At 36.7% G+C, this 16,588-nt stretch overlaps 1 protein-coding gene across 1 annotated transcript in view; it reads right to left on the reverse strand.

Moving 5' to 3' along the window:
• Nucleotides 1-3,333: 3,333 nt before the first annotated feature.
• Nucleotides 3,334-16,588, reverse strand: part of LOC126336843 (UDP-glucose:glycoprotein glucosyltransferase) — a 129,774-nt gene continuing 116,519 nt past the window's right edge. The window contains exons 21-25 of the mRNA XM_050000926.1: nt 13,763-13,945; nt 11,248-11,523; nt 7,520-7,636; nt 6,633-6,792; nt 3,334-6,533 (exon numbers count right to left, since the gene is read on the reverse strand). Of these exons, the coding sequence (XP_049856883.1) occupies nt 6,505-6,533; nt 6,633-6,792; nt 7,520-7,636; nt 11,248-11,523; nt 13,763-13,945 (765 nt within the window). The 3' untranslated portion in view covers nt 3,334-6,504. The remainder of the gene's footprint in view (nt 6,534-6,632; nt 6,793-7,519; nt 7,637-11,247; nt 11,524-13,762; nt 13,946-16,588) is intronic.

Genomic DNA, 16,588 nt, shown 5'->3' on the forward strand with positions numbered 1-16,588 from the left:
CCCTTCCCTTTTCTCTTCCCTTTCCCCTTCTCTTCCCACAACAGCACAGTTTCCACAATGCTACACCTAGCAGCCCTATCATGACCCTGCCACCTCCCTGCATGCTCGCACAGGCAGCACTAGAACCTTCCCCTCTCCACCCCACACCTCTTCCTTATCCCCACCCCAGTTAGATAGCTTCTCATATTAGATGCAGTCGCAGTCTAGCCTTAGCGCCCTATGATGGCAGCAGCCATGTGTGTGCACCAGCTGTGCTTCTATGAATGCGAGAGTTTTTTTTATTTCTGAAGGACTTCATTCAAAAGCTGAAATATTTCTAGCCGTGTTTTTTCACTGTGCCTGTCTGCAGATGAATGCCTTCCGCATGTGGTGAGTAGCAAGCTATCCTTTCCATGCTGTTGTTGAAGGACTTAACCTACTAAAACTGCAATCATGTTTCATCTTTGTGCATTATACATTACCCAAGCCCACCTCTTTCACTAAAACTAACCACCAACTCCAGTCAGCTGAAGGCTCATTTAACTGATCTGAGGCCACTGCCTATCTTTCATTTACACACTCCCTAAACCTTTTCTTAGAAACATGGAAGAACTGTTCAGAATTCCTCACACTTTTGTATTTTCATGGGAACTTCACAATGGAAAAATAAATTTTTGATTATTAAGCATCACTAACTACTTACTTCAGCAATGACAAAAACTTCTTATCACCACCTTCACTTCGCAAGTACATGACTAGTCCTCTACAAACAAGAGGAGGATTTCCAGCTGACTTCTTGAGGCCACAAACTACCAACAACTCCCTAAAATGTTTTAACATTTAGGCCTTTCAGCCAGTCAGATGCAGAATGCAAGCAATTCCACTACCCACTTTCCCACACCTACTAATAGCAGTCCATTGGAAAGTGCTCCTTCCTACCACGACTTTTCACAGTTTTATTTCCAACAGGCATTGGATAACACACTCCGTCATGGGAAAGTCATTAGCTCTTATGCCAGCCCTGACCATAACACAGATTAGGGAGAAATCAATCTGCCTGCACAAGGTTGCACAAAGGTGACATACAATAGATGTCATGCAAAAGGATGAGCCCAAGATGTCTTAGAATGATAAGTTACAGTTCACTTATCTGGGTTTAATTAAAGAAATTAGTCTGAGACTCTACTCAATATTCTGAAAGCAAAGATACACTTTTCAAATAAAAATATAAATAAAGAAAAATAACAAAATATATTCCAATGTAACAAAATAGTGACACGGCACATTCTCTGTGAAAAGTTCAAGGTTCTATTGGCAGTTTACTCTACTCCTAAGACAGAGATGTGCAGAAATATCGAATAGTCCATGGAAGTGGGTTAGATGTTTAATTTTGGTTCCTTAATGCATTGGACGCCTGCTCAATAGGAATTAGGTGAGATCAGTGATTAAAAAAATAAAGAAAGCAGCCTAAGCAAAGTGATGTCTGCATATTCAGTAAACTAGTGAAGTAGTCTCATACTTCGAGAAGGCGCTCTGAAAATTTAACACTGGGCAGCAGCATTTACAGGAAACACAGTTCAAGCTTTAAAAAAAATGGTTTACCAAGTACTGGACAGATATGTACTTAACCTAACAGCTCTCAGTGGAAGGACTCTCCATATTATATAGTTTCTGTAATGAAACTTCTAAGGAAACAGCAACTACTGCACAGTAGGTGCCAAACAAAGCACAGTGCTATAGAGAAGCCGAATAAATTGCTTTTGACTGTCAAACGAGGAAAGTACAATTCCTTCAATGGCTAATGTAGTACAATTTCATCAGAAGATCTCTCATACAATGCAGAGAAATTTTAGTCACAGGAAAAGGCTGCCAATGACAACAAAGTTAGTGTCCAGACAATCAAGGATGATACAGGAACCAAAATTCAGGGAAGTAAAGCAAATACACTAATACCAAACATCTTTTTCATATGTTCTTTTCAAAAGCAAGATATAAGAGTACTATTCCAGTTTTATTCTCAAACCACGCACAGTAGTTCAGTCTCCATGTCAACATCAGCGAGAAACAACTCACATCACTAAAACTGAACAAGGCTTTAAGGGCCTGACGGAATAACTGTTGGATTCTGTGGTGCATGAGTAGCTGAGTTAGTCACCCCATCTCCTATCAACCCCAGTATGCCATAGATCCCTAAGTACCTGGTGTTTGGAAGAAAGTCTAAGTCACACTTGTCTACAAGAAGGGTACGGAGCACAAGTGATTCAACAAACTATCATACAGTGCCACGGGCATTTGTCTGTTGTAGAATCTCAAATGTAATAAGTTATCTTTAACAGAATGACCTTCTCCATGCCCAAAAGCAAGGATTCTGAAAATACTGGTTGTGTAAAAACCCATTCACACTTTTGTCATAACTTCTTAAAAACCATGACTCAAAGATATCAGTGGATGCTGTATTTTTTGTCTTTTGACATTTGACTCAGCAACAAACCAATGCTAACTAAGAAAAACACAGTCATTTACAATACCAATGCTAATTTGCAATTTATTTGAGAATTTAATGGTATGAAGGACCATGTTGTATGGAGAGTCAACAACTGATATAAAAGTAACCTGAATTAACTACAGCCCTGTTGGTATCACTCCTGTAGGGATTATGAAAACAAGCTTAGACTTACTTCTGGATGCACAGAGTCATTTAAACCACCATTCTTTCTGTGCTCCACATGTGGACGGAGCAGGAATAACTGTAACATATAGGACAATATGAAGTATTCTATGTCGTTCACTTCATAGTGGTTTGCAGAGTATAGTTTTGTGTGTGTGTACATACATCTCAAGGCTAGAATTGTCACTGGCTAGTCCTGGCATGCCTCTTTTCACCTGCAAAAAGTCCATCCACTACAAGAGCTTGATGCAAATGGTAATTATTATTCATTTAGTTAAATACTTGAGCAACTGCTCATCTGGGAAGTCACACACAGAATTGTATAACTTAATGTCTCTAAAATTATGAATATCTTATTCCCCTCACCACCAATGAGCATGTGAATCCCCATAGTCTCATTTAATATGTCATCTCACCATGAAGGACTCTACCACCATTACTAAAGGTCTCTTTCCATTATTTTCATGTGGTTGTACCAATTACCACTGAACTTTCAGATAGAAAAGAGATTCTCGTCAACACCTAACTGAAGCAGGGACCATCTGTGAAGTGTGCCTTTCTCCATTCATTCATATTCCAATCTCTGTGTTGCTGATTGCACAATTAACAGGCCGTCACTGTACTGCCATGTGTGTGATACACACTGCTGGATATTTAAATTCAAGAGCAGAAAATACATGCCTTACTACCAAAAATAATTAAAAATTTATTTAAAAGTCAAAAATAGCTTCAACCAGAAGTGTTTTGATACATGCAAACATGATTCATTCACAAATGAGTAGCTAATTTCTTACTACAATATCATCAAACTGTTACAATGTTTTCATTCCAATGCAGAAGAAATCACTTTCACAACAATATCACATCCTTACTATATGATGCACAAATCAAAATCTTCAGGTACATGGGGCAAAAACTCTTTTCCAATGCCTCTCATACACTCACTATAAGCACAGTCTTAACATCACAAATGGTGGACATAAAACCACAGTTGTTCTCTATAAATTTCAGTGCACATTCCTTTGATTTTCCATCAATTCACTACAGATTTAACAGTACATTAAACTACAATACATTTAGAATATTTAGGACCATAAAAGTGGTAGTATTCTCCATCTGAGAAACTTAATAATATTGGAACAGATTTAAATACATAAATAGCAAACAAAAAGAAAAAGGAGGATACATATCTACCCTTGAAATCATTGAACAACCAGAGTGCTGTATTAAAAAGATAAGCAACAAGATTTAACAATAAATTTGGAGAATATTGTAAATTAAATAAACACATATGTATTTTGTTCACACATAGAAGATTGCCAATGTAAACTGAATTCACTGTGACACAGAGTATGAACAGATATACTATCAGTTTTTTCTGCATTTATGCAAATGAAAATCATTAAATAAGGCAAATCCAAAACACAGATGCACATTTTGCTTCTAAAACCAAAATTTTTGCAATTTATTCACTGCTCCTCTCTCACATGGATGGGCGCAAAATCTGTCTTGTGCAACTTTACCCGTTTTTTGTTTAAACTATTGCATATTATACTCCATTGTCAAATATTGATGTATTATGGAAAACAACAGCCCACTTCTGTGGCACAACAGAAGTCTGTTCATTTCTCATCACCTTCAAAACTACCACTGGTCACACCTCCAGCACCCCATTGTGAACTCAGTTGGGTGCTACTAATGCTCGAATGCACTCTGCCTCAAAGATGAAAGCTTTGGAACTGGATGTCTATATCTTAATCACTGTACAATATTCCATTTCATTTACACTGGAGTTGAGAACATATAGCCACTTCTTTAACTGTAATCTTTGTTCTTTTTCCTTTACATTGATTTTCTGGAATCATCTGACTGCTGCTGGATCTTTTAGCATCATCAGTTTTCTTCTTACTAACAAAAAGACGAAATTCTACATGTTGAGATACTTTTTGTAGTCTAATTTGGTGCAGAATGAGACTAATGTTGGGAGTGCATGTACAAGAAATGGATAAAATAATCATTCACTGTATCAACAGGAACATTCAGATGAGAAAATTGTAAAGATAGCCATTATTGCAGATGAGAGCAAGGCTGTTACTAAAAATACTACCAGCCCTGGGTTATACATATGCTGATACTTTTGGATGAAACCTTGAACAATATAGGCAGAAAAAAAAGGTATGAAGTGAGTGGATGAGCTTTGTTAAATGTGCAGATGATCGAGTGGTCGTAACATAAAGAGACGATACTCAAAAACTGGTGGATATGAAATAGAGAAAAAAAATTAGAATAAATATCAACATTTTCACGACAAGAGTAGTGAAAAAACAAATACCACTCTACAAATTAAATATAATAGGAAAAGAAACTTGAAGAAGTTATTGCTTGCATTTACTTAGATAGAGATGGAAGTTATCTGGTGAAATTATTTGAAGTAGAATTATATGTGATTCAAAAACTTGTGTAATCAGGAAGAAAGAGAGAAACTTCAATTAAAAAAAAAAAAAAAATTGGCTGCACATTACAACCAAGAGAATTAAACCTGTTGACCAAACAAAGATTGAGGTAGTTGGGTGAAGCAAACTAGAACCCTTCTTAAGTACATTATAAAGAGGAACACAAACTGGGATGGATGCAACATTGAGAAAAACACTTTGTAGAAAGTTATTGTTGAAGCAAAAATACATAGAGTCAGAAAGAAAGGGCATGCTCATAGATGAGAGTGAAGAAAAGTCACATCGAGAACCAAAGGAAATAGAAAGAAATAGGACATCACGGAAAACATAGTTCGGCTTACAGATGAAGATGATGACGGCGACTGAACTGTTGGCAAAATGTTCCAACAACTGTAAACATAGACTTGGTGACTGTGTCGCAAAATAGTGTCGTGCACCTGTGTCACTTTGGCGTGTAGTGTAGTATACAGTAAAATTTACTTGGCTTGCTATAATTTTATGTAACTTACTTTTTGAAGTCCTCTTGTATAATACACCTATTATCTTTTCAACTAAGACAAAGTATGATGTGTGTCTTAATGTTGATCTGATTGTGATAAGAAATATACAGACCCATCCAACTGATATTCAGTTTTTGAAAGCAGAAAGGCATTGAACCTCCTTCAAATAACTTGTAACACTGAATTTACAGGTCAGAATAATGTAAACATGGAAAATAAATAGATACAAACCAAATTTTGTTTTATAAGCAACCCACCATCTGTCCACATGTGGCTGAGGCTTCACTTTAAAGGCCTACTTATGTGGCAAGAAACAGAAAATCATATCAAAGTTTGACAACTGATGAAAAACTTTTTCTCCGAATTGTCTTTGATGTAATTAAGGTTACATGTAAATTAAGAGTGTATAGACAGACTTTTTTTTAGTCTTCGAGCTGCACAAAAAATGAGTGAAAAATGCTGCCACAGTCTCAATTTCAAAATCTAAAAGGTCAAGCGAACTGCTGGAAGAAATACTATGAAAACCTGTATCAGACTGGTTACGTGCAGCAAAAAGTTTTGTTCCCTAATGATGCTACTCTTTATTAATCATGTCCTCTAGTTATGTCAGCTGTTTTTCCTGTCAATTCCTTTAAAACATACCTACCACACTGTTTGCAAGTATTCACATTTCATACAAATAGTGTTTAAGACATCCAACAGCACACAGAAAGAGCTTTGTTTGATTTGCGCTTAATACCAGAGATCAAAGACTTCTTGCACCAATTGCTAAAAATACTGTTTTTGTTTCATTTATTTACAGATTAAATTACCTGATGAGCTGAGAATAGAGGACACTCATTCATATAACAACAATCTTACAGTCACAGAAAACATATAACACACTAACCACCAACAGGAACTGTCATAATTCAGAATGTACACTGTGTAGATCTGTAACAAAAAGGGAGAATATTACAATATTGTTATTTACATATTAAGTCTAAAATTATTAGTTAATATGACAGGCTAATTAACAAAATTATACATTACTTGGCTCTATTCGAACACCTTCAATGGTGATACCCTCTTCCGTGTGTGTTTCATCAATCTTCTTTTGGAGTTTTTTAATTTCTTCATCGTACTCTTTCCATTCTGAAATGATTCTATTGGCTGCAGTCAATTTTGCTTCCTTTGTCAGTGGGTTGTTACACTGTTAAATACATTGCTAAGTTAATAAAATAAAATGAAAGAAACTTCCACATGGGAAAAATATATTAAAAACAAAGATTCCAAGAATGAGATTTCCACTCTGCAGCGGAGTGTGCGCTGATATGAAACTTCCTGGCAGATTAAAACTGTGTGCCCGACCAAGACTCGAACTCGGGACCTTTGCCTTAAGAGCTTCTGTAAAGTTTGGAAGGTAGGAGACGAGATACTGGCAGAAGTAAAGCTGTGAGTACTGGGCGTGAGTCGTGCTTCGGTAGCTCAGATGGTAGAGCACTTGCCCGCGTAAGGCAAAGGTCCCGAGTTCGAGTCTCGGTCGGGCACACAGTTTTGATCTGCCAGGAAGTTTCAAAGATTCCAAGACTTACCAAGCGGGAAAACGCCGGTAGACAGGCACAATAAATAAAACACACACACAAAATTTCTAGTTTTCGCAACCGATGGTTGCTCCTTCACGAAAGAGGGAAGGAGAGGGAAAGACGAAAGGATATGGGTTTTAAGGGAGAGGGTAAGGAGTCATTCCAATCCCGGGAGTGGAAAGACTTACCTTAGGGGGAAAAAAGGACAGGTGTACACACACACACACACACACACACACACACACACACACACACACACACACACCTGTTTACACATTAACAAAATACGAAGATAAATTTGTATGATTTGAGTATTGTCTCAAATACAGATGCCATGCACATATCTATACTTACTAGATCGATTGTTTTAGCATATTTCTTGGAGTCATCATCACACCAAGTTTCACACCACAGCCATTCCTGAGGCAAAGATTTTATGGCAACCTGATGGATCATATTATTTGGTAGATCCTAAAAAGAAATAAAATAAAAACTCTGTTTATTGTTTGACAATAATAATACAAAATAATTAGAATAATTTTCTGTACTTTAATTCACTACGGGGAGCATACATTACAACTGTAACTACCTTCCCAAAATGTTTACATCAGTATTTGAAAGGCATAAATAACAATTAAAACAGTACTCAGTCTAAGCAAATGTGTGTGTATGTGTGTGTGTGTGTGAGAGAGAGAGAGAGAGAGAGAGAGAGAGAGAGAGAGAGAGAGAGAGAGAGAGAGTGAGTGTACACAGGGGAATGGGGGAGCAAGGGGAATGGGGGAGCAAGGGGAATGGGGGAGCAAGGGGAATGGGGGAGCAAGGGGAATGGGGGAGCAAGGGGATGAGGTGGCACTCACTACAGCTGGATGACCCTTTGTTGGACCATAACTGCCTTCCTTGCCTCTCCCACATCAACATCAGTGTATAACGTACGTCCAACAATGAGCATAAAACCATGCTTGCCCGGTAAACTGATGAACGGAACATCTACACATTTTGTTCCAATGTCCATTCACTCATAAAAAATGGAAAACACAGCCAGCAGCTAATGGAAATGGAAGTGAGCGTTTGGCGTCATTGGCCGGAAGGCCCCTTACGGGGCAGGTCTGGCCACCTTGTTGCAGGTCTTTTTACATTCGAAGCAGCTAATGTCAGGTGACTACTATCTGGGATTACAATATTAGTAGTTTTAGTTTAGGTTGTGGATCAATTTGTATGATGCACTCTATGAGGATATAAAATAGTGTCAGGAGTGCTTCACAGATACACTTGGGATAGTCCTTTTGCTGCAGGATGAATTCATACTCAAGTGTGGTACACCTCATATCAGGTTGCAAAAAAAAGATGACTCCTTTTTTGAGGGGTTACGAGTGAAATCTGCAACTGCTTAGTAGTGTCTTTCATCACTTCAAGAATGCTATAATGTGCTGTAGTATATCATTCTATATCATATCCGTAAAAGGTATCACAGATGTGACCTTACATGGGTGTCTGGGGTACCCAGTTGTTTTCATTGTGGTTGAATGTCTGGCTAATTTGTCAGTAAGTTCATTGCCTGGTATGTTCATATGGCCAGGCATCCAAAGGTAAGTGATGGTAATTCCTATTCTGTGCAAATCGTGCAGTATGCCACAAATATTAGAGAACAATATCTTCCGTGTTTACCAATCTATTGCCTGTAGTCTACTTGAGAAATTATCACACATGAGAAAGTATAGATGAGAAGAGTTCCGAGTTGTTGTGAAGCTCTATATGGGAAAGAGTTGTTCATGGCCTCTTACATATACGTAAGTACTGACAGCATCATCTGTGAATACAGTAAAATGAGGGCAATCATAATGGATTGAATAAAATATTCATTGGTAAATAGTGGGTTTTGTATTTCCCTTGGAGCCAAAGAGCATACCCAGCTGTATTACTGACAGGAACATACCACATGTTGTGCTTCTGCATGAGTATGCAGAGTTCACTCCATGTAGCAGTAGTGAACACAGAAATCTGCCCCCAATATACAATATTTCCAAACTGGAGCAAAAACTTTATACTGGTGCCCCACTATCAAAAACCAACTGGGATATGTTTCAAAATCATACGAATAATCAATAAACCAAAATGTGCTGGATGCTAGTTGCTTTGTGAAACAAGGTGTTTTTTTATTCAAAAATAAGAATCTGGTGCCCCCTGAACGGCTGCTAGGGGCAGATACCCCGTTCCACCCAAAGCAACCAATAACAGTTCAGAAACACACTAAAACACACAAAGATAATAGGAAATAAATGGTCTGAAGACTACAAGAGAGAACACAGCTAGTGTATGAGGAGAATTTGGGAAGAATGAACAAGCAACAAAAAAATCGTAAGTTGGAAAGTAGTTGTGTTGCAAACAAGGCAGTGTAGTCTACATTACCAACAATTTCGTAGTTGATACTAAAAAATATATCTAGTATAAAAGCAAACTCTAAAAAATATAATTAGTATAAATATCATTTCATCTCTTGGTGAGTTCTTTATGTGAAACTTTCAACAAAATTCTTGTTTTGCAGTTCTGTTTATTCGTTTAGAATTTTATTTGCCCATTTTTTTCATATGAGCAAAGATTTCTACTTATTCAAGGTTGTCGAGATATCTGCCTTTATCAGTTGTGTATAAAACTGACAGGCACTGTGATACATCTGCCACTTCATAATTTTGTTCTTTGAGACATGTATTGAATGCCGATGGATTATTTTCACTATTAATCATGTATTCAATAAATCTCATTTTAAAATTTTTCCCTATTTGGCTAATACATATTTTTTTCCAAAATCCGTGAGAGACTACCACCCCAACAGAGTATCACCACCAGGCTGACCAACGGAAAGATGTCAGGAGAACTTCTTGATGAGCCTGTAACAGGCTAAGATACCCAAAACTTGCAAGGAGGAAAAAGAAGAAAGTTTTTTTTTACAAATTTTACATTTTAATTTATGAATTCTAGAACGAGAAAATGCTGTTTATTTTTTTAGCAAATGGCATGTGTGTGCTCTTATTATGTCTTAGAGCTGAATCCAATTTTTACATTTGTTTATTGTAGGACATGCTGGATTTTATCAGATACTTATTCCCGATGAAGGAAGAGACTGTATTTGTCTCTCTTTAATTTTGTGATTGGTTAAGTGTGATTTCATCTCTACCAAATTCAAAACAAAGAGTAGAGCCAATACAGTGTCTTATCTTATTGGGGGACAAGAATAAGATAAAATCCAGTATGTCCTACAAAATACAAAACCACAAATTGTATTCAGGTCACAGAACAGAGAGAAACAAAGAGAACATGCAAGCCATTTGCTACAACCACATAACATTTTCTCAATCTGAAGTTTTTAAACTAAAATGTAACAACTGTGAAAAAATATATACTGAACAAATAGGGAAAAATTTTAAAATGAGATTTCATGAACCGATGCTTAATACTGAAAATAATCCATCGGCATACAGTACACATCTCAAAGAACAAAATCACAGATCCTACACAAGGAACTTATGATATGAAATGACCTCAAACTACACACAATAGCATAATTTACAATTCACTTTTAGATTATATTTTTATATATTTTACTTTCAATATTCTAGACAACCGAAGTAAAAAAATAAAATCAATGTTCACTTCCTCCAAGTCATAGAAAACAATATGTACATTATGCACGATAAAGATAGCATGAACGTACAATACTGCTATCTTTGACCACATTGCTAGTCACGTGAACCATGCTGCCTCATCTGGAACATGACAATTTTCCAACTGATGTCTGTATTGTTAACTGGATGTGGACATTCTAAATTCCAAGTAAAAGTAAAGTTATATAAAGCTTAAAAAATGGAAATTCTATATAAGGACACAAGAGTAAATCATACTTAAGTACTGGGTAACCTAATCCAAAAATTGTGAATGCATCCCTTAGTAAGCTACATGTACCGCATAAAATATTGCGTATCTTGTGCAGGACCATTGAAAATGAGCATGTAGTCTTATCTGCATAAATAAACAATAAAACAAGCAGACACACAAGGATCATCTAAAGCTTTTGTAAATGATCTCACCTGATCCAGGTTAGAGAGAGAGTTGGGATCTTGGCTAAGAGCCTGATACTGACCCCTGAGCCGATCACCAGCTGCTATTCGACGGAATCTACGCAGATCTACAACATAGAGTGCACTAATATGATACCGGCGCCCTTGCAAGTGGTTACGCCAATAACCCTGCTTCCAGAATCTGAAACCATCCATTTCGCGTCTACTCTCACAAAATGGTGTATAGCCATATGGAGCTCCTCCAAGATCAAGTTGTTGTAGCTCACGCATATCTGCTCGAACAACCTGTAACAAATGTGAAAGCTCTCTTATCTTCAACAGACTGCATAAGTAACTCCTGACACAAGAAAAATTATGACACATATTCTCCTCTCTTTTTAATTTAAGTGTTGATTTCAGTCTCTTCTATCTATAGGCCACCTCATCTCAACTTATCAATTTTAAACACTTCACTGTTTAGCATTCGTTGATATATTTGACATGCATAGCAAGGAAAATGACTTACATACTTGATACTCCAAAGCCTTAAGAGCCACGCTGTTTAGCGTCCAAATTATAAGACTGTCATTAAAAACAGAAACTGATTTCTTGCAGTTTATGTCCCCATATGTAATTGTAGAATGAACTAAATTGTGTGTCATCTCTGGATTACGTACTCTAAATTGACAAGATTTATGAAAGAAAATGGGCATCTACTTGAGATTTGTTTAAACAGAAATAACTCTCATGGGACTAACTGACACATCCGAAAACACAACAGAACAAGCAGTTCCTTGTTTAATTTCTTTTTGCAGAAGCAAATGTAACAGTGCTTGAGGGAAGAGAAAGTTGCCTTAACCCCAGATCATGATGAACAGACTAAGTGCAGTGAAGAAATCTGAAGTCACTATGATTTAATACCTGAGATTGAATATTCAATACAGTGCTGTGTTCAACAGCACTGGTCAATATTCTCCACAATTACAGAACGAACGGTGTCCAAACATAGGAGAGTTTGATAGTTGCAATGGCACTTAGCTATATCATCAGTCCTAGAATTTTACCTGCATGTGCGCCTAGAAAGTTTATACAGACAAAAAAATATAATTACATAAAATAATTATTTACTTTTCCGTTTTCTCACCTAGCTGCTACTAATCCTCATGTGACTTTTGAAGAGACCCCCAATATTAGATTTCTAAGTACCAATGATGGCCAAAAATATATATTACTCCCCTCCCTCACACTCAACAAATGATGCATTATTCTGAAACTATATATGTACTTTTCTCATTTCTTTACTTTATGTAATAGGTGTTGTTTTAACTATTTCATCTGGGACTCTCATGTAGTTACCTATATTGTACAGGCAGTGCTCTACCAAGTGAGGCAACCATGTATGACTCTAAGATTAATCTTTTCATTGACAACTTCAATTCTTCCTAAAGGCAAATGTTTGGGGTTAAGTTCAAAGCTGACAAAGGCTTTCAACTAGTTAAACAAATCAAAATTGCCTTCTGTTTTCAAACAATGTACTCTGAAATGTAATTATTCTATCTTTTTACTAAACACTCACTGCACCCTGAAGATGAATTTTCCATTTCATTATTTCATTCACCCTGTAGATGATGGCAAATGTTCATCAGAGACAAGAATAGCATCAGGAATACCATGAGGAAGTGTGGTAGGAACAGTCTTACTCTCTGTATACATAAATGATCTGATGGATAAGATGAGCATCAAGCTGTAGCTGTTTGCTGACGAGACTGTGGTATACAGGAAAATGTTATCTTTGAGTATCTGTAGGGGGATACAAGATGAGTTTGACAGATTTTCTAGTTGGCGCGGCAAACGGCAGCTTGCTCCAAATGTAGAAAAATGTAAGTTAATGCAATGAGTATGAAAACAATCCCATAATGTTCTAGTACAGCATCAGTAGCGAGTTGCTTGACACAATCACATCCACTTAGCCCAGCTGGTTACAACACGGTGTGGTGTACTGTTGCATCAGAAAAAAATTGGTCGCATTGCTTATGGAATGCACTCTGTATAGATGGTTGTTTTTTCTCATTCTATTTGTGAGTGGGACGGAAGAGGAAATGACTAGCAGTTGTACAAGACACCATATGGTAGCCTACAGATTATGTGTGCGTGTGCGTGTGCGTGTGCGTGTGCGTGTGCACGTCCGCATGTGTATGTGCCGTCGCGAGCGGGCGTGCGCGCCCGCCCATCTTTGCCTATTGTTGATGAAAGCCTTAATGGCCGAAAGCTTTAATTGTGACAATCTTTTTGTTGTGTCTATCTGCAACTCATATTGTTATATTCCATCCTGGTTTTTCCATTGTTTGATTATTATATATTACTTTATCTTTGCAATTCGAACTAGATAATTGTGCAATACACCACTGTAAGTATCACTGAAAAACTCACTACATGATGTTACTATCAGCCTTTATATTATTGGACATATCTCATCCTGATTTTTATCTGAACCTCTCAGAATGTAAATTCCTTCAACTTTCTCACTGAAAAGATCAATACGTACCTGATCAGCATCCACAAATATAATCTTCTTTACATCCAGTGGGAAAAGTACATCAAGAAAGAGAATTTTATAGCCCCAAATGATGCGCTGTTTCTCCGTTTGTTGATGTAACCACCTTGGCCATTTGTATTGTACCAATTCATATTCAAATCCATATTCACGTGCCATGTGAGGAAGAAAATCCTTAACAGAAAACCACCACTCTGTTTAGCAACATTACAAATACATAAATACTTTTTAATACATGAATATCTGAGAATATGCTGTATTTAATTTACAACAGCAGGCAAAAAAATTAATGCAATAGAAAAAAAAAATTGTTAAAAAATACAAAATTTAAGTGAGAGTGTTAATGGTTACCAGTTGTTAACACTATGCCATACACCGACACCACAGAGGTATTGTGCGTGAAATTGCGGTTAACAGCCAGTGACACCAGAGTGTTGTCGTGCGTCAAATAGCGATCAATGGTCTGCGACACTACAGTGGTGTCACATGCATAGTATCGCTCAGTGGCCGGCGACAGCACTTCAGTATCTTTTACATTCTGTTTGTGTTTTGTTTAGGTAACATCAAGTTACAAACTTCAATAAGCTTTTTTGTTTTTATAAGTATCTGTGACCTTTCATCATGACAGACAAAAGAGACAATACGATTATTTCCAATGAATGCACGGACGTCTTCTCTGACGTTCCGGACGACTTGGCTGATTAGGTAGAAGACATTGGATATCAAAAGAATGGAAGTGAAGCAGAATTATCAGAAGATAGCAAAATACATCCAATAATAATTACGCAAACCTGATTCGGATGAATCAAAGAAGACAGTGCACAGTGGTCAGACTGATTTACCAAGGACCAACAGTAAATTTGAAGGATCTCCAGTTCCAAACAAATTTCCCAAAGATACACAGAGTGTCAAGGATATCTTAGAATAATATGTTGGAAACAATCTATCTGAATATATTAGCAATGAAACCAACAAGTACTACAGTCAAAATTGCAACAGAAGGAAACTGGATTTAAAAAATGCAGGATTTGTCGACGTTACTGGACCCAAACTTAGAAAATGGTTTGGGGTTACTATACTTATGGGAGTTGTAAAAAAAATGAATCAATGATTATTGGTCATTGAATCCATTGATTGAAACACTGATATTTCACAAAACGATGTCCTGCAACCAATTCAGACAAATATTATCATTTTTACATTTTTCCGACAACAATAATAAACCAGATAATGCCGACCAGCTTTTCAAAGTGCAATTTGTAATTGATTACTTTTCCAAAAAGTTTAAAGAAACTTTTAACCTAAGTCAAAACATCTCAACTGATGAAGGAATGATACAGTGGCATGGACAGTTAAATTTTAACGTTTACAATCTGTCGAAAATTATGAAATATAGTATACTCATTCGGATGCTGTGTGATTCATGTATGGGATACATTTCCTCATTCAAGATATATTCCAGTGCTGGATAGCCTTTAGAAAAAACAGTGATGGAATTATTGGCACCTTCTTATGGAAATTGGCATCACCTCTACATGGATAATTATTATAACACTGTAGAATTTGTAGAGAAGTTACATGAAAAGAAAATGCAAGTTTGTCAAACGATATGGCAAAATAGAGGATTTCCACAAAAATTAAAGCATGCAAAAGTCAATATGTTTGAAGCTTGTCATCAACGGAAAGGTGAAGTACTCGCGCAGGTATGGAGAGCTTCGAAAACTAAAATGATATGAATAATCTCTACACTACATGACGCCACTTTAGCTGATACTCTAAGAAAATGTAGATAAACCAATTGCACAATTTAAAAAACCTGAAAATGTGTTAACTACAACAAATACACGAAAGGAGTGGACCGGGCAGACCAATATTTGGGTTGTTATTACCCTATATACAGAAAAACTATAAAATGGTCAAAACAGGTTTGCATGTACCTCTTTAATAGCTCATTATTTAATGCATTCCATACATGTCAATATTTCAATACAGAACCCAAGAGTCTCCGATTTCACGGTTTTTTAGTGAAAGTCCCTGATTCATGGATAAAAGACAATGTACCTGCTTCTGAGCAAAACTTGGAGGTTGCCACTACATCGTATATGTCACCGGATCCAGTTGACAAACTTTTCAGTCACGTTAAGCAACACCAATTAATACTTATTTCCGAAACAAACAAATGAAAATGAAGAAACTACCATGTATGCTCCAAAAACAAAAAAAAAAGAACAACAAACTTAATGTGCAAGTCTTGTGCAGTTGCGTTACATCTTGGAGACTGTCTTTCATATGATACGCATCAAAACAAACACTAAGTACCAAAATAATACAAATACATGGAACAAACAAATTTCGTATTTATTTATGTATGTGTATCTCCAAAATTTCCTGAAAATAGGGGAACAGGGTTGAGAACTTATGAGAACTAATGATGAGATTAGTAAAACTTAACAATTTCTAGTCTCCCAATAATGTCAAGAACGGCCGGTGACAAGCCAAGTAATCAGAATCAGCCCTGCCAGCACCAAGTGAATCAATTTGTATGAGACGTACAGATGAGAAAGTGCGACGCCACTGTGGTGTCACCAGATGGAAAAGTGTTAATTGAGAATGATGTAGTAATAGTGGAGAAAACATTGGTGATTTGGAGCTCCAGAACTATTTTCAGACTCTTAAGGAAAAATCAAGAAGTAATTTGTTATTTCTAGGTAAAATCCTGCACATAATTTGGTAACACAAAGTGATTAAAGATCATCAAACAATTTCTTGATAAATGTTCACCATTCACACAATATACTTGTAATGCATACATGCAAC

This window comes from Schistocerca gregaria, chromosome 2 (assembly GCF_023897955.1).
Source record: "Schistocerca gregaria isolate iqSchGreg1 chromosome 2, iqSchGreg1.2, whole genome shotgun sequence".
NCBI lineage: Eukaryota > Metazoa > Arthropoda > Insecta > Orthoptera > Acrididae > Schistocerca > Schistocerca gregaria.